This window comes from Gopherus flavomarginatus, chromosome 9 (genome assembly GCF_025201925.1).
Source record: "Gopherus flavomarginatus isolate rGopFla2 chromosome 9, rGopFla2.mat.asm, whole genome shotgun sequence".
In the NCBI taxonomy this organism is placed as follows: domain Eukaryota; kingdom Metazoa; phylum Chordata; order Testudines; family Testudinidae; genus Gopherus; species Gopherus flavomarginatus.
Genome location: NC_066625.1, coordinates 51,060,761 through 51,082,472, shown reverse-complemented (window position 1 = coordinate 51,082,472; position 21,712 = coordinate 51,060,761). Strand labels below are relative to the sequence as shown.

At 45.6% G+C, this 21,712-nt stretch overlaps 1 protein-coding gene across 8 annotated transcripts in view; it reads right to left on the bottom strand.

Annotated features, from left to right (window-relative positions):
* CPEB1 (cytoplasmic polyadenylation element binding protein 1) overlaps positions 1-21,712 on the bottom strand; it is an 82,354-nt gene that overhangs the window by 19,715 nt on the left and 40,927 nt on the right. For all 8 annotated transcript variants that reach the window (XM_050968879.1, XM_050968882.1, XM_050968878.1 and 5 more), the window contains one exon: positions 383-609. In XM_050968879.1, coding sequence (XP_050824836.1) covers positions 383-609 — 227 coding nt within the window. The remainder of the gene's footprint in view (positions 1-382; positions 610-21,712) is intronic.

Here is a 21,712-nt window from a genome sequence, read left to right as displayed (position 1 = left end):
TTTATGGAGTGACTGAATTTGAAGTACTCTAATGAGTAATGCCATAAAAGAGGTCTCAATAGTAAATTACCCCTTTAGTGTCCATTGTTTAAGGAAAAATTGGCACAATGGTCAGCTCCCCTCACCCTGGGTGGGTGATGCTGGGTAAGCCAGTCTATCTTCCAAATCCTGGATGAAGGCAGATCCAGAAGGGAAGCAACACTTAATTTCAGGCTAGGAGCTACTGAAAGAACAATGGAGCAATTAATTCCTTTTTACTGTCTCAGGATAGAGTCACGGTGTTCTGCAGCACAACGCTGTTCTCTTAAGGTGCCAAGAGTTGAGTGTTTGACCTAAGAGGGGCAATGCAAAGACTGAGGTTAGGAAAACAAAACCATCTTACAATTAAATCAGAGAGATGATCAGATCCTGAGCTGAATCCACTGGTATCAGAGTCCGAGGGGCTGCTGGAGCGGGAATCCAGGAGAGCACGACTGTCCAGGCGGGAGCTCCTCAGAGTCTGCGTGGGAAACTTCTCTCCCAAGTCCGAGCCAATTGGGTCCAGAGGCAGGAAGCCCAGAGGGGGCTTGCCCAAAACATTCCCCAGAGGGCTACTGAGCATGCTGAGAACTAGAACAGAGAAACCCCCCTCATTAGCATATTGGACCCATTTCCCCACCCGCACTTCCAAAAAGCTCTGGTATCAGGCAGCATCGAGGAGGCTTGGTCTGGCGGGGAGGTTTGTTGGAGAAAGCACGTGTCTAACTTCTGTCCAACCTCCTTTGGCCAGGCTGTGTCTGGAAGCTAGTGGGTTCCTGAAAATAATGCTTGACCACTCTGAAACACAGATGCAACAGCATCATGGTTAATGTGCAGAGTCAGCAATGCCAGCCTGAGTGGCCAGATGGATGTTTAATACTATCTACCTCATTAGCTGCCCTCCTAGCAGAGGGAGAGCAGAGGAACCGAGTGCTAAGGCCCCATTAGCACTGGCTGCAAAAGCAGAGTTCTGCTCCCAGTGTCAGACATGTTGCACAAGTGCATGCTGACAAAGTCTGGGCAGCTATCCCTTACTGTGTCAGCAAGGAATCAAGTGCTTGTAGGGCACACACACCACCCTAGTGCCATGTGGGGCAATGCACTATGGGACATCCTACTGCACAGAGCTGGAAGGAACAAGGACTGGTTACAACAGGTATATAGGAATGGCCATGAACACTGGAAGTGATATCCTGAACTAGTTGCAGCTAGACGTGTATATGTAGCTGCCATGGCTACCAACACGACCAGAGTGTGCTGATAAACACATCAACAGGCCCATGCCCAGAAGCCAGCCCACAGACTCAAGGGCACATCATCTTCTGATGTTCTCAGGAAATTGTCCATTGCCTTTGTGTTTCCACCTCTGGAGAGGCAAGACACTCCTGACGTCATTCCTCCCACAGCAGCATGTGTGCTGCAGAGCATTCCCTCCCAGTGCCATTTCAGACTGTACCGCTGCAATCCAATGCCAAGCCTTACCAGAGCCTCTCCTGTCAGCAGCCTGCTGAAACTGCTGCCAGCACCTGGTCCAGAACCACACCTGTAGATTTAAGCCTTGGACATGTGCCCCTCCCACTCAAATAGAGGAGACTTCCCTTGCACAAGCACGTGATCGAACACTGTCTTACCACCCAGGGCAGGCTCTGCAGGGCCCTGACCTGTGCAGGGGGACAGTTCTGCAGCAGGCTGAATGATTTAGAAGACCATTTATAGCTAGTCTAAAGTCTGCGGTAGCTTCAAAGCCAATGCCTAGTTAGTCTGAGGAGGAGGTTTTCAGAAAGGCAGCCTTCATGAGAGCTCAACATTGGTCAAGTGGCCATCACCCCACCCCTTCCTTATGCCAGGACTAGGACCTAGAGGGGTTACAGAAAACATTGGCTAATGTGGTCTATAGTTCTAGAGCAAACTAGACTCATTTTTCCTATACTAGAGTCTGAACACATTGGCAAGCATGTTCCAGCATCTACCTTCAAATCCCTGTCAAGCCAAGGCCAGAGGCACCTCCTTACAAGCACGAAATGCAGAATTTATGTACCTCAGCACCACACAGTGCCTACTTGCAGCTTCAACGGTGAATGGCAAGAGACTGCTAGCAGTTGCTGATGGAGGCATTATGGCTATTTAAGACAAACCTTAGTGGCATGCTGGAGCATTCCAATGCTTAATTATCCTCACCCACCAAGCACAGAATCTGGGCTGTACAGTCAGCAACAGCAAGCACCACTCACAGATTTAGAGTAGGATTCCTTCCCACTTGTGTCCACAGCACATGGACGATCCCCATGGCAGTGGTTTTCCAACCCTTCTAGACTTCCATACCCCTTCCAGGATCAGCCTGAGCCCACAGCCTGGGATTGAAGCATGTAACTTACCTTCATGGGGCTTCCTGTGGTGTGGGGCCCCAAGCAACTGCCCTGCTTGCCATCCCTGCACTAGCAATCCCCCTAAACCCATCCCCACCCTTCAAGGCTCAACCCCTAGGTTGCGAAGCTGATCTAGGGGAGTTGACACACCCCCTGGAAGACTTCTGCATACCCAGGGTTAACAACTTCTGGCCTATGGCACAGAAACCTGCCAGTCTGCAGCTCTGGTTTCTCAGGACACTGGAGGCCAGGTACTGCACAGCACTAGCTTAACTTTTCCCTTTTAGAGTATAAGCAAGTGTCAGTTTTTGCTACTCTTAATTCCCCTTCAATTCCCAATCTGCCCTAGGCTACAGACTTGTCTACCAGGACTTTCCTTCACTGCAAACACGAGCTCAGCTCTAGCTAGAGGAACAGCAGGAGTACTAGCACAGACCAGGTGCCTGCCACCAGCCTGAGCAGCCCAACGAAGCCTTCTCTGTACTAGTGCTGACTGTTGCTACAGCTGGTGGAGCTGCACTGGCAGATCAAGCATTAAGGAAAAGCTAGTGTCAACAGCTTGGGGATGAGGGGAGACTGGCCCCTTTCCAGAGTACAGGTTTGTTGTATGGTTTGGGAGACATTCTGTTCAAGATGGAGCAAGCATGGTTTCAGGCTTCTCTGAAGTCATGTGGCATGTTTGAAAGCAATACAGCGAGTGTATTGTTCAAGGAAGAGAGCTGAATTTGAGAGTCTAAAAACTGATTAGTCACTGACCATAACAAGCTCTGATGCATAGCAGGCTGGTCCTGCCACCCAAGCCTCAGAGCTGCCAAATGCACCACTGCTGACCTCTCCTTGACGAACAAAACTAGGGAGAGTTTTGCTACTTGTGGGCCGTATGTAAATCCCACAGCCAGCATTATGCTGCCTGAACATAGCCATACCAACACACTAGCAGCTGCCTACATCTAGTGTTCTGAGTTAGAGCCATCTCTGCAGGTAGAGAACCAGTGTGACAGAGTTAAACCAAAGTTCAGGTTAACAGCTCTAGGCTATGTGGAAGCCTGGCAGAACAGTATGGGGTGGGTGGGGAAGGGATACTAGATACTTGCCTCATTTGTTTGTGGACTGCCCAATTATCTCTGCAGTTGGGCTGGGCTTACTGAACTGGGAAGCAGGTATAGGCAGATTAAGTTGGTGCCTAGCTACATTAGCAGGTTAGCAAGGACTGTATAGTGATGAGTGGCTGGAGCAATGCTAATTTTCAAGTGGGGTTGAGAATATTTTCCTTCAAGACAGTGTTAAGTGGAAGCCTTTGAGTTAAAAGCTGAGGGCCCGATCCTGCAAACTCATTATGAGCATTGTTCCACCAAGGTCCATGGGACTTGCTAAACACTAAACCAACAGTGTTTGAAAGATGTTTGCAGGCCCTAGACTTTAAGTCATTTGTGTTGACTGTATGAAGCTATTCAGTCTAAAGGTTTCCTGCTTTCTCTTTAGCCCTACCTGAGCAGTACTCTAGAGCTCCCAGCTCTGTGGGTGGAGCCCATAAGAGACCACCACCCTGGGGACTCCCAAGCTTGCTTATGATACAAGCTGCACCGTACTTGAGACCTCAATGAAGTTAACTCTGGCGGCCTATCCAGCTGCCAGCCTGACTCCATGGTTCCAGGTTTGATGGGGCTCTGTTTCCAGAGACTGACTCCACCTCATGATTCAGAACTCCAGGGAAAGCCCTTGACACCTCTGCTACATCACAAACAATGGAAGCGCTACAGCAGTAGCTCCTCTCAGCAGACCTGCAGTGCCCTGGGAAGGGTGACTGGATCAAAGTGAGTTGTTTTAAAACTGCATCAAGCCAGATCCTGCCCATTTTATGAGTTTCTGTATGAACTTGGGCCTTTACAGCCATCCCATTTGCCTTCAAAGGCAACTGTGAAGAAGTGCTGCTTCCTGGCACCCATGCTCTCCTTCCACCTAAATACATTCTCCTTAGCTAGCACCGAGGAGAACATTTGGGTGGGAGACTGCCTTTGAGAACAGCTGAGGCAGACAAGCAGGGGAGGAGAGAGAGACACACACTGCCAGCTGCTTAGGTAGGAGCTCTAACATTTGGTCACCATTTCAAGCTTACAATGACCAGTTTGCATTTGTTGCAGAGACTCTTCAAAGGCAGCCTAGGAAACATTACTGTTCCTGAGAGAGTAGATCTTGTTTCACAAGCAGCTCACATTTCAGACATTGTTCCCAGCTTGGAAACAGGAGACCCATGTGCCAAACCTCCAGGAGAGAAGGATCTCACAGGAAGTAGGTGTGCCTACAGTGCAAAAAAGACAGCTTTCAATGGATGAATGACACCAAGCCAAAAGTTCTCCAAATGGAGTTATTCACCTGGAAACCGATATCCTCTCAATCACTAACCAAGTAGGAAAAGCCACATTAGGAATGCAAAATAAAGTTCTGCCAAGTCTGACTTTGCTCCCTCCCCGTTAATTGAGTACTTTAGTTCCTCAAAGCTTTCAGTAGCCTAGGATATATGTCAAAGGCTGGCCTTCCAATGTCAGAAGAGCACATCTTGTCTATCAGTTCCTTCAGACTATGGACAGCTGACGAATTAACAGGACTATAAAAGCCATGTAATGTAACTTTTTTTTGGGGGGGGGGGGGCAATTTGTAAAAAGTATTTTAAAACTAAGTGGTCTTACAATCACTTCAGAGGTCTGAGAAAGATTTATCCCTGACTGAAGTGTTAAGGTGATGAGGAAGCTCCCCATTTATAGATCCTCCAGTAGACACAAGGGAGGAGCCAATGTGCTGATATTTCAAGCTTGTGGAAGACTTCTGGAAGATTTCTCAGGTCTTCACTCAGCATATAGCAGTGAGAGAGGCACAAGCCAGTTCTCCTTGGTAGAGGAGCAAGAGAAGCAGATTTCAAACTTACAGCTGTAGCCAGAGTCACGCCTGCAATTTCAGAACATACAGAAGTAACATGAGACAAGGTCTGAGGTTTAGGAGTTTTATGGAGCCGCCCTCCAGCATGAGCCAGCGAGAGACTCTTCCAGTCTGCCTGTATTCAGCAGCAGTCCATTTCATAGAAGAGTGATGCTCTAGAACCAGCTTCCTCTACCTCAAACTTTTCCTAGTGGCCTCATGCCCAGACATTGTTCACTGCAGGAGGTTATCCCTTACATGGGATCATCATAGGAACCTTAGCAGATACTGCACATCTCTCAAACAGACAAGCCATGCTAAGGTATCACACCCAGGCTAGTGCCCCTGAACATTTGAGAACACAGCTATGCCAGTAGAGACTGTGTGATGGAAGGAGCCAGAACTGTGGACATGAGGGGTGGCTATCAAAATGAACTCTCCTTAGCTCTAGTCCACATCGGGGATCTGACCCAAAATTGGATGTGGTGACCAACATTGCAAACCATAGAACAGGCACAGTTGATTTGCACCTGGGTTCAAGCAAGTGTTTTCACTGTTGCAGTAAGTGCAGATTATAGCTGTTTACCCTGTCTACACTATTTCAGCTATACCAGCAGCCTCCTGTTGATGGCTGGAATTCCCCTGTAGACATAGAAAAGCAGTTGGAAGGCCATTTCAGCTTTCATTTAAATCTGAAGCATGAGATTGTCAAAAGTTTGCTTGGCACACCCAAGTTCATAAGGGAAGGAAGATGGCCTGAAGTAGCAGACCACCCACCACCACCCTATCACTATAGGATTTGTTGGCATTACCAAGCCTGTCTAGGAAGAGCAATGGCACACGTTTGAGGATGGGACACTGAGCTGATCCTTGTGTAAGCTCAAGAAAGGCATTTGGAATGGAAACATAGCCATCTTACTACCCAAGTCAAAATACACACAAGAACTGAACCTGCTTCTATTTCCTCAAAAAGACTGCTTGAGACAGACTCAGGAGACACTGAAGAAAAGGGATCATACATGGACTTCTAGCCTAGTTAATTTGGGGAAATACTAGTGGTGAGAAACTTGCTTTTCCGAACTACGCTTTAGAGAAGTCTTTTTAAAGACTAGTCACATGTACTGAATTTATGGAAGACGTCTGCCCAGCAAAGGAACCAATTCATCTGTTGACCAGCTTATCACAGGAATCAGCAACTTTCTTTGTAGTTATATAGGAGACCCCAGTAAAAATTATATTCAGAAAAGAAACTGCATCTCTAGTGCAGAACTAAGAACTCAAGTTTGGGTGACCCAAAAGCTTCTGCTCCCTTTAATGCTCTCTCCAGCCCCCAAGATAATTGGACTCAGTGTTGGCCAGAGGGTGTACCACCTGCACTTCATATTCAGCTTCCTTAGAAGTTGAGGCACATGCAACTCAGGGATTAATGTATTTCACATGCATACCCCATGGAAAGATGTCTGCAACTTCTGAGACAGGGAGCAGGTTCAGAACCTCAGTGGGCTACATTCAGATATGAGGCATGTGAGCGACCAGGCAGACCTGTTGCTGGTAGTGGGTACGCACTCTATGCCTGGCTGTGGTACTTAATGTGCAGACATTTGTTTTGAGAGTCAGGCTCTGAATGCATTTTTGCTCCTTCCTGGAAGAGGCTTCCTACAGCTATGCAGGGAACTACTGTTTGCAGGAGCTATGGGGCTTGCACTTACAAGTCCGCAAAGCCCAGACATTTGAACAATCTGTTTGCTGGCCAACAACTTGTACCAAAATTAGATATAAAAGGACATTCTAGTCTCCTGACAGAGGGAGAGAGACCCTGGAACAAGAGTACTTGGTGCACAGAGCAGACTGCCAAAGCCTCCCATCCCCCACCAAGACCAACAGCCAGTGAAGTCAGGATCTCTTACAGCTCCTTGCTCAGTTCAGCAAGGAGACAGCTGTCCCGGTGGTGCCCCTCAAGAACTAGAATTGGAAAGGTAGAGGTCACCTGTTTCTATGACAACAGGGAAAACTTCCAAATTCTAAGTGTCCCAGGCACGCTGAGAGGAACAAGAGGCACCACTGAGATTTACCATGCCCATTTAGAAAGAGGTGCATCTCTGCTTACTGCAGCACACAGAACCCAGAGTGGGTCTGACAGCAGTGCTGTGCCTCTAGATGTTTGAGCATAGCAGGGGACCATGTACAACGACAAGCCAGCTGTGATAACTGCACTCTACTCAGAACAGGGGTAGTACGGAGTCAGTTTATCAAGCGAGATGGACATAGAAGATGGTTCATACAAAGGTGCAACATTGTTGCCAGACATGGAGACTAGTGCCCATGCAGTCTCAGAACTATGCCTGCTGCTCCCTGGAATTGCACTGCAATGCTCCAGGAATGTACAGAACTGATACAAGGGAAGCCAAGCATCAGTTGCACATGTTTTGGGGAGGGCAATGTGTCTGGGGCCCTGAATATTGGACACAGTGCAGTTTCTTCTCTGTTGTGGGATCAAGCTTGCAGAGAGCCAGATATCCTGAACAGCCTACTCCAGTTCCAGAGAAAGCTCACCCACTGTTTTCACCATTCAGCCAGGTAAGAGCAGCTTGTATATTTATAGTCAGCCAAAAAAGTGACAGGAAGCACCCCTCGATCTTTAGAGAAATGGCATAAGGAAAGCATCTGCAAGACAAATGGCATCCAACTGTTCCCAAAATCCCAGCCTTAGAAGGGGTATCAAGCTAGCATCACCAAGTCTGCTCCACAAAGTAGAACCAGATGCAGGGATGGGAACTCACTCTGGCAGCCTAGCAAACAGCACCAGGCCACCTACAATTCTGCCTCCTATCTTCCTGCAGAAGACAAATTTTAAAGATGTTTGAGCATTGATGTAACTGTACAAATATACTGTTAGCACATGAATTAGCCTTTCGGGGGCTGTGGAATGCTCCAGCTCCCTGCAGGGAGCAGATTACTTTCAACAGCTATGGAAAGCTCACTCCCAATTATTTCAGTGGTGAAGCACCTGATTTAAACACTGGTTTTACTTATTATGCAAAGTTCTCTGGTAACAGCCATACACACCTGTCCACATAGCCTGACATTTTAGACTGTCTCAACACAGGTTGAGTTTTGCACAATGCTGAGCACACAGTTAAGCATTTTGAGAGTGAGAAAGTGCCCTGGATTTATAGATATTTACCTGAGAGTTGTTTTGGAGCTTTTGCTTTGCTTTCTTCCCTGCTAATAGGACCAGCCTTAACACCTGAATAGGTGTTTGGCCTTAGGTTTTAAGGTTGTTAGCTTTTTTTATTGTAAAAAACTAACATCCAACAGTGTGGATGTTTATTTTTGAAATGAGGCACTATGATGTCAGGTGGCCATCTGCATTCTCGCTCAGAACATCAGGAGGAAGTATGGAAGGATCATAAGCCAGTAGTTACAGAGCAAGTCAGGACTCCTGGGTTCTATTCCTGCTCTAGCACCAATTCAGACATCATGGTGAGTCACTTTACCAGAGCACCTCCACTCCATTTTACAAGCAGGAATTGCATTCTTGCCTCAGGTGTTAATAGGCTGAGCTCAGTGTTTGGAAGCAGACCCTTGTATGGACAGCATAAAAGGAGTTACAGAAGAGTTCCAAGTGGGTGAGGTGCAAGAGGCAGGCCTGAATTCTTGGCCCAAGTCATGCCTTGACCAAGAGGCTGTCTAGACACTTGCCAGGATATTGTGGATAGGGACAGAAAGGATGGTCAGGATTCAAGACTAGACAGAATGGAGTTTATGGAAATAGGCAAGATTTGCAAGTGTCTGCCAAGGGTTCAGATGTCTTCAGGCCTAGCATGTACACAAGTAGGTAACTTGAGACTGCATGCACAATTGCATGCTTATTTTTAGAGTGGGACAAATATGCAGCATGGCATTGTGTTCACTGTGCATTAGCATCAGTTCCAGCAGCCAAGATTTAAAAGCAAAAACTGCCAGGTCAAATGTGATACATTTGCTGTTTTGCAAAGCCCAGGAACACACATTTCTATATATAAAGAATCAATTAGACACTCCCTCACAAGTGTCTGCTGCAATGCTTAGGGTGCAAACTAGAGACTGATATATGCAAGAACAGGGGAAGCAGAGTCATTTCCACTATCCAGTTATATATGCAGCCTAGATAAGTGCCTAGTTATAGAGAATTTTTAATCTAATGGTGTTCTCATAATGCAGGACAAGTCTGAAAACATGGGTTTGCTTGGCCATGCACCTTTAAGCTAGATGCTTGACTGCAAGAAAAAGCAACTTAAATGCATCTGAAAACAGGCATCAAAATTTAAACAGGCTTGTAAGATATTGCCAGACTGGTTCAAGTCCATTTGCAACTAATCTGAGCCAGACACCAGAATCTAGTCCCCCTGACAAAGCAAACAAGCTTCCACTGCAAAAGGAAAGCACTCAAGGTTAAGATCTCAGCCCTCTTCCTTCCACTTAGAATCCTGGCCCCAGGAACATGTATTTTAACCCAGGAGTTGATTCTGATACTACATGATAAAATGGCTGACCACAAGCCCTGCAGTGACTTGTCTGCCACATGATTTAGGGTATTCTCTACTCAACTTTACTTTCCATTCCACCCTTTTCTATTCAATACTCCATGGAGGAGAGCATTTTAGCAGGAGGGAGGCTGTGAAGTCCTGGGGTTCTCTAAAAGGATGACTCTGTTGGCCTTGCCTGAGAGCTGCCTCTCCAAAATTGGCAGCAGCTCAGCCATCGCATCACTTGAGTCAGCTGTTGTGTCACTTATGGGTCCAGCCACACTAGGAAGACAAAGGAGTCCAGGGACTCAGTTACACATCAAAACAAGTTTACCCATAAAAGCTTGTGCCCAAATAAATCTGTTTGCCTTCAGGGTGCCACCGGACTCCTTGTTTGTGTGGATACAAACTAACAATCGCTACCCCCTGATAGTGTTACACATCAAGATATGCAATACAGAGGAGACCAAGTGTGTTCTAACCAACTCCCCTAATCAAGCTCAAGTCCACTAACGTGGGCTGAGTCTGTTATAATCACCGATCCTACCACTTGGTTAGCTAGGACCTGCCCTTAATAGGTCTCCACACCAGACAAACAGGGAGCCCCAAAAGCATTCACGGTTGCTCCTGGCATTTCAGCTCAGTTCTGAAAGTGCTTTTGTCACAGCAGAGACCCAGTAAGACTATGCCTCTTCCCCACTGACTCTGCACTGAGGTGGCTCAGGAATACCCACTACAGCTTCCCTAGAAGAAACTCCCTTCAATTTGTCCCTTTTTCTGTGCAGAGACCTGTTCATTCCCAGATATTTGGGGACAGACTTGAGAAATCTCACAAGTTTAAGGTCATGCAGGTACACCCTGACTGCAACCCTTGCAGAGCATCCCCTTGTGCAGAGCATGCAATTAATCTCTTTGCAACAGTGTTGTAAAGACAAGCATGGATCCTGGTCCATCTGATCCTGAGCAGTTAGGTGTGCAGTCTGTAAAAGGAGCCCACTACCTGGGACTCGTCTGTCTGAACAGACCAGCTACAGTTGCTCTTCTGCTGGCAGTGCATGTGCATCATTCCCCACCAATTGGCTTTAGCCCCACTGGCACAGCTGTGACCATCATTCTGCAGCATCATGCAATATATGGCCTAGTTATGCCAAACACCAGGCTATTATGGCCAGGTGCAATGCAGCATAATACTGAAGAGCTGAGGTCTATTTGCTGCAGCAAACAATCTGAACCCACCAATCCTATTTAAATCATGGATAGTGGACGCAGCACATGTCAGAGCGCTCATCCCTGTCTGCTGATATCAGAAGACACAGATCACTGCTGTAACAGACTGGTCTGGTACAGACCCCAACAGAAATATTAACAGTTCTGAATGAAGGCTTGAGGGGCCAGGAACAGCCAGCATGACAGAGCCTCCTCCACAGGTTTACTATGTTATAGTGACCAGGTTGCACATATGGACTTTTACCTCTGCTTGCTTCAGTCACCAGGGCTAGTGTACCAAGATCGGATGGTTTTCCACCAAGACTGCTAAGAATTTCCCTGAAATAATTCCCAGCCTGCACTGTACAGTCCAGACTAGATGATCAGTGGGCCCTTCTGGCTCTGGAATCTATGGAAGTGTGCATTCCACCTCTTGTGAGCCTGAGATAAGTGTGCAGCAGTATGGTCCCACCAGATATCAGGACTGGGGGTAACACTGTCCAAGTGGAAGGGAGTTTGGATGAGTCCAAACAAGACTTCAGCCCCAGTACAGAAGTGTGAGTTTGAGAAGCTGTGCTCCATGCCATGCTGCCACCTTGAGTACTGGCAATGCAGAGCAGACAGATGAGGGAGCCTAATCTGTAAGCGATTAGCAGGTCAAGGCTGTTCAGAGCTACTGGAGCAGGCTCAGAATGCAGAGGTTCTTCTCCATCAGACTATAGGCTGGTTCAACTTTGAGATGCTAAGCATGAAGCCTGCCAGTCAATCTATACCCTATAAAGTCGCACCAATAGCAGAACTTGGCTATGTCACTGCCCCCAAAATCACAAACTTCAGGTTCTGTGATCAACAGGTGCATTCATAATGGACTGACTATTATGTCCACTCCATGCAGCTACAATGGCAAATCACTGTCATACATCAGGATAAGGGACTGTCCAAGCATTCATATGATCATCACGCCTGACCTTGCTCTGAGCAGAGAGTGAGGAAGCCATAAAGTTCTCTACCCTAGTATATGAGCCATTACCATCTCCAAATGGCACTGTACAGTTACAGACCAACGGCAGGGTCAGCACTAACAGTGGCTACATTTTACCAGGACAGCTTTAAGATACCAATGCAGTGGGATTTCCCAGCAGAGACCATTTAGAGAAAGAAGCTCTTGAAGGATGGTTTTCTGTGCTATGTGCTTTCACAAACTTCTCTTGTGCAAGATCAGAGTAAATGACATCTCACCTGAACTGGAACCCAACCAGCAGATCTGATATCACTGGTATGTTCACTCAAGCACCTATGTATTTTGCTGCAATAGGTATCCTGTTACATCAATCCAAGTCAGTCAAATGACTGGTCTCAAAAGAGGAGAGGGCTAAGATTACAGGTTTTTAGGTATAGCAGGACTGAATTCCACTTCCATTGAAAGAAGGCACTGACAAAGCCACCATTAACAGTTTTAGCACATGTATGCATATTAGACATGATTTGGTTCTGTTAAGAATCCAAGATGGCATCACAAGCCCAGATGGCAGCTACCAGGCACTAGGTCTAAGCTTAACTGTTTTGACTGTCAGAACTGAATTTGAGTAGCCCTGTAATTGGACAGCCAAACACGTTCAAGGAATTGTTTAATGCCTCTTTTGTGCTCAGTGTTTTAGAACAGCGCTAATGTAGGTATTACTGGTGGGATGGGGCAAGTGCTTGTGCAAGGCTGTTTACAGAAGTGCAGCTGCAGCACAGAACCCCATAGCGAGAGGGAAGTTGTGGATTCCAGCACTCAGGACTAATGGTCCTTCCTTTCAGCACTACAGTGTTGGTCCCTGTGCATGCAGCAAAGCCACTACATGGGGCTCACTCACACTGCAGCAATGTAAGCAAGCCCAGGTTAGCACTGATGCAACACATCTCTATTAAGTCTGCACCACTGTAATTGCACTTATATAGACAGACATGGCCTCCATCCAGAACTTGGAGGTAGCTGCTGGGCTAAGGGGGGGGGAGAAGGGAAGACAGTTAAGACCACCTGCAGCAAGTATTGAGATTAAGACTTAGGTCACGATCTGACCTAAGCACTAACAAGAGGACAAACTTTTTCCTCCTTGTTCATGGTGGGTAAAGATTTCCTAATCCTTTCCCCCAGGGTTACTGGCATGATCTCAGATGTCTCCCTTTCACTTAAACCCAGAGAAGGGCTCATTTAGGATACTACAGTGATAGTACTGGAGAACTTTGACAAGCTAGACCTCTTTCTGAATCAGGATAAATCTAGAGTTTATTCTAGCCTGGTGTCACAGAACCTTCTCTGCCAAATGCATTGTAAGAGACATCAAAAAAGTTCCCATCCACTGCTACACATTGCTTATTTTGGAGTCAGCTGTACCTACTTGGGAAAGGCCTGGGGGACACTGCAAACAGTTTGATGAAACTTAAGGTGCAGTAGCTGTCAAGAAAGCAAATGTACAGAGATGCATAAAAAGTGGGATGGAGAATACCAAGAAATATTATGCCATTGTATCAGCTGGGGGTAGGTCCCCGCTTTGGATACAGAGTTCAACTTTTGCAACCCACATCTCAAGACGTAGCCAATGAAGACTGATATCCCATACATTTCTCTGCTTACCCAGATTCCATTCCTACCAGTGGGTTTTGTCTTTGCTTTGCAATTGAATAATGACAAGGCAGGAGGCTTAGCTCCTCCAGGAAGGCCAACAGTTGCTTCTTAAACTAGAAGACTGTTTCTAACAGCATTAGTTGCTTCCTCTGAAATAAAGCACACCTACAGTGGTCAACGGACTGATCTTACACATTCAGTTAGTGGATGGTCCAGGAAGGTGAGCTTGGATACTTGACAGGATCAGGAATTCAACTTCTGGATCCATGCTAGCCATCCCTGTTACTGGGATTAACACCTTCCCACAGGTGTTTATGGCAGTTTGCTTTAGTGGATTTCCAGAGCACCACAACATGCAGTACCTTCCTACCAGAGGCTGGGTCTGCCAACACTTGTATATCTAGGCTTCACTTCAGGAAACATCCCTATTAAGAATAGCATGTAAGCCCATGCTTCAGCGCTTTTCTGCATTGGGGCTGTAGCTAGAAGGGTCTGACAATTGTACAAGTTGAAGACCAATCTGCTGCTTTGCAGATCTCTTCTGATGCAAAAGGTTTTAGTCCAGGAAGTCATGACCTGGTGATAGGCTTCTATTTTTGTCTTGGATGCCTCAGCACAACCATCTAGCATTCAGTGCATTAGAGGTCTCTTCTGTATTGCCCAGTAGTAAAAGGCATCAAACCTTCCTATTTCTTAAATTCAGTCAGACTAACAGCTATGGGAGTCTGCATGTTCCAGGGTTGAAGAGGTTTGGTTTTTTCCAGGAAGGAGAATCCTGAACTCTGTTGAGCAGCAGTAACTTTTAGAACCAAGTCTGGGTAGAAAGGCAGCTCTACCTGCTCACTATAGAAGGGCCTGTTCTGAGACACCATAGTTAGCATCCCCAGTTCACATACCACATGTGGAAGTGACAACTGCCAGAAAGGCCCCATAAGCAGACAGTTGTGCCACTACTGTTGTGATGCAAAGATGGGACAGGAACTCAATCCTTCAAGGGCTGTGCTGCCAAGCCAGTAGCAGAGAGCTGAAGTCTCTTCCCCAAGTTACTGGTGCAAGATAGTATTGGCTACTCTTGGGCACACAAGATGCATGCCTAACGCTAGCAGCAAGGGGAGCACTAACTGGCTTGTCTGCTCCCTCTGGCTCTGGGGAAAGGGCAACTGCTGTATGCCCTGGAGCAAGTTCCCCCAAAACCCAGAGCAGCAGAGATTGCCACACTGGGGAGCACTGAACCTCCAGAGATGCACTTAATGTGATGTCTGTTACCTAAGCCCCCTTCTTAACAAGCAAGAATTTTCCTACACTGTCTCTACATACTGCCACCTATTGCTGTGGTATCTGTCTTCCAGGTATAGTCAAGAGCTAGAATCACAGGACTGGAAGGGACCTTGAGAGGTCATACAGTTCAGTCCTTGGCACCTCTCCCAATCAGATTTTATCCTGTAAAGGATAGGGTTTGATTTTCTCCGGATACATTCATTTAAGACAAGTTACTTTTTTGGGTTGGTTGGGCAGCAGCGGAGGAAGCCAGCTCTTAGCAGGACAGAGACTGGAGATTCTTTTTACTGAAGACGACAGACTTTAGATCACGATGGTCCCTTTCACCTAGTCTGACCACTTGCACATCACAGGTCACAAGACCTTACCCACAGACTCCAGTAACTCAGCCAAAGATTAGGGGTCTGTCACAGAAGTCCTCAAATCATGGTTTAAATTATGCCGATGGGAAACTATTCAATCTGAGGCAACTGTGTGCCATAAAGAGCAAGTTAAAAATCACTTAGAAAAGTTAGATGCCTGCAAGTCACCAGGGGCTGATGAAATGCATCCTAGAATACTCAAGGAGTTAGAGGAGGTATCTGAGCTTCTAGCTATTATCTTTGGAAAGTCATGGGAGACGGGAGAGATTCCAGAAGACTGGAAAAAGGGCAAATATAGTGCCCATCTATAAAAAGGGAAATAAAAACAACCCAGGAGGCTACAGACCAGTTAGTTTAACTTCTGTGCCAGGGAAGATAATGGAGCAAGTAATTGAAGAAATCTGCAAACACTTGGAAGGTGGTAAGGTGATAGGGAATAGCCAGCATGGATTTGTAAAGAACAAATGTCAAACCAATCTGATAGCTGTCTTTGATAGGATAACGAGTCTTGTGGATAAGGGAGAAGCGGTGGATGTGGTATACCTAGACTTTAGTAAGGATATCATGCAAGACCATATCAAATGCCTTATCAATAAACTAGGCAAATATAATTTAGATGGAGCTACTATAAGGTGGGTGCATAACTGGCTGGATAACCGTACTCAGCAGTTAATGGCTCCCAATCCTGCTGGAAAGGTATAACAAGTGGGATTCCGCAGGCGTCTGTTTTGGGACCAGCTCTGTTCAATATCTTCATCAACGACTTAGATGTTGGCATAGAAAGTACGCTTAAGTTTGCAGACAATACCAAACTGGGAGGGATTGCAACTGCTTTGGAGGACAGGGTCAAAATTCAAAATGATCTGGACAAATTGGAGAAATGGTCTGAGGTAAACCGGATGAAGTTCAATAAAGACAAATGCAAAGTGCTCCACTGAGGAAGGAACAATCAGTTTCATACATACAGAATGGGAAGATACTGTCTAGGAAGGAGTATGGCAGAAAGATCTAGGGGTCATAGTGGACCACAAGCTAAATATGAGTTACCAGTGTGATACTGTTGCAAAAAAGCAAACGTGATTCTGGGATGCATTAACAGGTGTGTTGTAAACAAGACACGAGAAGTCATTCTTCCGCTCTACTCTGTGCTGGTTAGGCCTCAACTGGAGTATTGTGTCCAGTTCTGGGCACCGCATTTCAAGAAAGATGGAGAAATTGGAGAGGGTCCAGAGAAGAGCAACAAGAATGATTAAAGGTCTTGAGAACATGACCTATGAAGGAAGGCTGAAAGAATTGGGTTTATTTAGTTTGGAAAAGAGAAGACTGAGAGGGGACATGACAGCAGTTTTCAGGTATCTAAAAGGGTGTCATCAGGAGGAGGGAGAAAACTTGTTGACCTTAGCCTCTAATGATAGAAGAAGCAATGGGCTTAAACTGCAGCAAGGGAGATTTAGGTTGGACATTAGGAAAAAGTTCCTAACTGTCAGGGTAGTTAAACACTGGAATAAAATTGCCTAGGGAGGTGTGGAATCTCTATCTCTAGAGATATTTAAGAGTAGGTTAGATAAATGTCTATCAGGGATGGTCTAGACAGTATTTGGTCCTGCCATGAGGGCAGGGGACTGGACTCGATGACCTCTGAGGTCCCTTCTAGTCCTAAAGTCTATGAATCTATGAATCACCAAGGTGAAGGAAACTACTTCGAGACTCTGCTGATTGTGCTTGGAATGCTAGTACAGAGCCAGAAATGCAAGCCAGTATGGACAAGTTTTCATCTGCATGCAACAACTTTGGTCTCACCATTAACATCAAGATGACTGAGGTCATGTACCAGCCAGATCCCCACGCTCCGTACTCGAACCGTCCATCACTGTAAATGGACAGAGGCTTCAGGCAGTGGACCACTTCATGTACGTGGGCAGTACCCTTTCCCGTGCAGTGTCCATTGATCATGAAGTAAACTGCTGAATTGCTAAAGCCAGCTCCACATTTGGCTGATTGCGCTCCAATGTTGGGGAAATCAACCTACCAATGCAGGTGAAGGTCTACCAAGCAGTGGTGCTTCCAACTCTGCTGTACGCTTGAGAGACGTGGACTGTTTACTGGAGTCATGCACAAAGACTCAATCACTTCCACATTTCCTGTCCGCAAAAGCTTCTAAAAATCAGATGGCAGGACAAAGTGCCCAATACTGAAGTTCTTACCAGAACCAGTCTGCTGTCAGTTCACACACTGCTGATGAGAGCCCAGACCAGATGGGCCGGACATGTCGTGAGAATGTCAGACGAGTGCATTCCTAAACTCTTCTATGGAGAACTCACCCAGGGAAAGTGCTCCCATGGGGGACAAAAGCAGCAGTTCAAGGACATGCTGAAGACCCCTCTGAAGTCCCTCGAGATCAACACCTCCACATGGGAAACCCTTGCACTGAACCGTCCAGCATGGCGCAGCCTCATTCACACAGGCAGTAATACCTCTGAGGCGAGGTGCACTGCTGAGGCTGAAAGAAAGCGTGAGCTGCGCAAGTCCAGAGCTGCCCGCACATCGACAGTGCCATCACATGTCTGCCCGATATGTGACAGAATGTTCCACGCCCGAATCAGACTGATCAGTCATCTTCGGACGCACAGAGTCAGTCATAGAACGAATGAGTTGAGGTCTTCATCGACAACGATGGACGAACATCAGATTAGGGCTCTTGATTAATTGCAGTTAACTCAAAAACTAAATTGTGATTAATAGATTTCAGTTTATATTCTATTAAGTGATTAAAACAGCAATTTAAATATTTTGGATGTTTTTCTACATTTTCATCTACTGTATTCTGTATTGTAATTGAAATCAGTGTATATTTTTATTTCCAATATTTGCACTAGAAAAATACTATTTAATTCATCTTATACAAGTACTGTAGTGCAATCTCTATCATGGAAGTACAACTTACAAATGTAGAATTATGTACAAAAAACTGCCTTCAAAATAAAACAATGTAAAAGTTTGGAGCCTGCTAGTCCACTCAGTCCTGCTTCTCGTTCAGCCAAAAAGTTTACATTTACAGGAGATAATGCTACCCTCTTATTTACAATGTCACCAGAAAGTGAGAATAGGTATTTGCATGGCACTGTTGTAGCCAGCCTTGCAAGGTACATGCCATATATGCTAAACATTTGTATGCTTCATGTTTTGCCCACCATTCCAGAGGACATGCTTCCATGCTGATGCTTGTTAAAAATGTGTTAAATTTGTGACTGAACTCCATGCGGGAAAATTGTACATCCCCTACGCTCTGTTTTACAGGCATTCTGCCATGTATTTCGTGTTATAGGAGTCTCGGATGATGACCCAGCACGTTTGTTTTAAGAACACTTGGTGCAGATATCATTGGTACCTCTGTTTTGTCAGATTTCTAAAGATAGCTACAGCACTCAGCCCGAGGTTTTTAAGAATTTGGGGTGCCTTCCGAAGTCTGAAAGGGATGAGGTGTGGAGCATACTTTCAGAAGTCTTAAAAGACCAACACTCCGATGCAGAAACTACAGAACCTGAACCACCAGAAAAGAAAAGTCAACCTTCTGCTGGTAGCATCTGACTCAATGATGAAAGTGAACATATGCCGGTCTACAATGCTTTTGGATGGTTATTGAGCAGAACCAGTCAGTCATCAGCATGGACGCATGGCCCCTGGGATGGTGGTTGAAGCATGAAGGGACATTAATCTTTAGCGCATCTGCCACGTAAATATATCTTGCGACACTGGCTACAACAGTGCCATACAAATGCCTGTTCTCACTTTCTGGTGACATCATAAATGAAAGAGGGAAGCATTAGCTTCTGTAAATGTAAACAAACTTGTCTGAAGAATTGGCTGAATGAGAAGTAGGACTGAGTACTAGCAGGCTCTGAAGTTTTACACTGCATTCAAACAACAAGTTTTGTACATACTTCTACATTTGTAAATTGCACGTTCATGATAAAGATTGCATTATATTACTTGTACTGATTGAACTGAAAACTACTATTTATTTTACAGTGCAAATACTTGTAATCAAAAATCAGAATCATAGAAGATTAGGATTGGAAGAGACCTCAGGAGGTCATCTAGTCCAACCGCCTGCTCAAAGGAGGACCAACACCAACTAAATCACCACACCAAAATATAAAGTGAGCACCGTACACTTTGTAACTGAAATCAACACAGAATACAATGTATTTGAAAATTTAGAAAACATTCAAAAATATTTAAATAGATTCTATTGTTTACATGCAATTAGTCACAATTGTTTTTAGTTGCTTGACAGTTTTAGTTATACTTCAAGTTACACAGAATTCACCATTTATACTAGTTTAAACATGAAAGTGACCCATGCCCCACGTTGCAGAGGAAGGCAAAAAACCTATGGTCTCTGCCAATCTGACTGGATGGAAAGTTCTTTTCTGATCTCCTATATGGCAATCAGTTAGACTCTGAGCATGTGGACAAAAGCCACCAGGCAGACACCCGAATAAGAATTCCCTGTAGTCACTCAGAGCCCTCCTCAGCCAAGTCTGACTGGCAATGAGACCCAGTCAACTGCAGCACAGGGGGAAGCCCAGTTGTGGGAGTGGCAAAACCTGATGGGAGAGAACATGGCTAGAGACTGGGAATGAGAGAGTCAGAGCTGTAGAGAGCTTCTGGAAGGGGACATATTAATGGAACAGGAAGAGAGAGGATAGTGTATATAAAGCAAGCATTCGGGAAGGTAGTCGGGCACTCCTCTTTACCAGGGGACAATTAAGGAAACAAAGCAATGTCTGAAATGGATAAAAGGAAGCTATGCACAGTCAACCTATGGAACACACTGCCACAAGAAGAGGCCAAGTGTTTATTTTAATCCTGCTAATCAGCTATATGGATAACATCTGGTTATCCAAACTAGACTAAAAGACAGACCCTATGATACAGGGCATAAGCAATCACTGCTAACAGTGTTTAAGAATTTCTCCATGAACTGGTCACTCTTTGTCCATCTGGAGTCAGATGTACTTTTTAGAGCTAGAGAGCAGATACTGGGATAGATTAGTCAGTGGTCTGATCCAGTATGGCAATACTGGCATTCATACTCATGCCAGGTACCGAGTTAACAGTATACAGGCTTCATACCATCCAGTGAGAGTAGAGAGACTGAGCACATGTTAAACCTCCCATCAGAAGCTTGCAGCCCAACTGGGATCCCACAGGACCTGCTGCCATAATAGCAGGAGAGGGTAAAATGTGCTTTGGTACAGTCGGGCTTGCATGGGGGAATAAATACAACCAAATTGCAGTAATTTGTGGGAAAACAGTCTCAGTTTTTCAAACAATTTCAACAATGTACAGCTTGTTTCTCTAAGTATTAAAACCTTTATTTCTTAAATTTAGGACAGGGATGGAGATTTTATGTTTATTATGACAGGAGTTAAATATTTTTGCATGATTTAAGCAAGATTTTATTCTTTTAATGGTAAAAATTGTATCTGAATTCCATTATATATTAGCCAACTGGTTCTTTTAAGTAGTGAGGGAAGCTGTCTCTTGCATGATCTAAGGTTTTTGTGGGTGGAAGCAGGATTTAAAAAGTAGCCCCTTGCAGGGCTCTACCTCACATCTCCTTGTGTGCTACTGTTATCAATTATGCAGGCATACAAACTAAACCAGCACTTGAGTCTCCTTCCTCCACTGTCCTGATACAAGTGTCCTTTTACCTCCCCCAAGGAGAAACAGGCGCCCTGGATGCTATGAACACTGCATATTTACTGTTAAATTGGGAAAGGAATACTGCATTACAGGAGATGCTTAGCTGGAAGCATCCAAGGCCAGAATTTTATTTCCAAGAGAACAGGTTTCTGGGACTTGAGTCAATATTTCTAGTCTGACACAGTTTTAGTGGCAGCAGTGGGTTTAGTGTTCTCCTGCCACAAGACAGCAGTTAAATCCTATAGCCAACAGATGCAGCAATTCTGGACTGCAGCAGTCACTATCACTAATAGGGGCTCTTCTCCCCAGGCAAGACAGCAGCTTCAGGAGCAAAGGTGCTCCATGGCAGAGGGGCAAAGTTTCTTCCACTCTCTCAAAGGTGGATTGTCTCCTCTACAATGTAGCAGTGCATTTTCCTGCTGACTCTACAAGTCCCATGTCTTAGGACTGAGCAGCTTCCCAGCCCCTGGGGAAGCATGAAGCAGCCGTCTGACTGCAAGAGAAAACTCCTTGGTGTTGCAAAACAAAAGCAGCATTTTTGCCTAGTCTGCTGTGTCTGGCATAATGGGACTGTTATCCTGACTGGAGCCTTGTACACAACTGCAATATAAAGCATATCTGTACACCAGTTCCACAGGAGGCATAAGGTGACACCTGTAGAGTCTCCCTATTGCCAGATACTCCTTTTCAAGCTAAGCTACAGACAGCACCTGGCAGGAGCTGTATGCAGATTTAGGG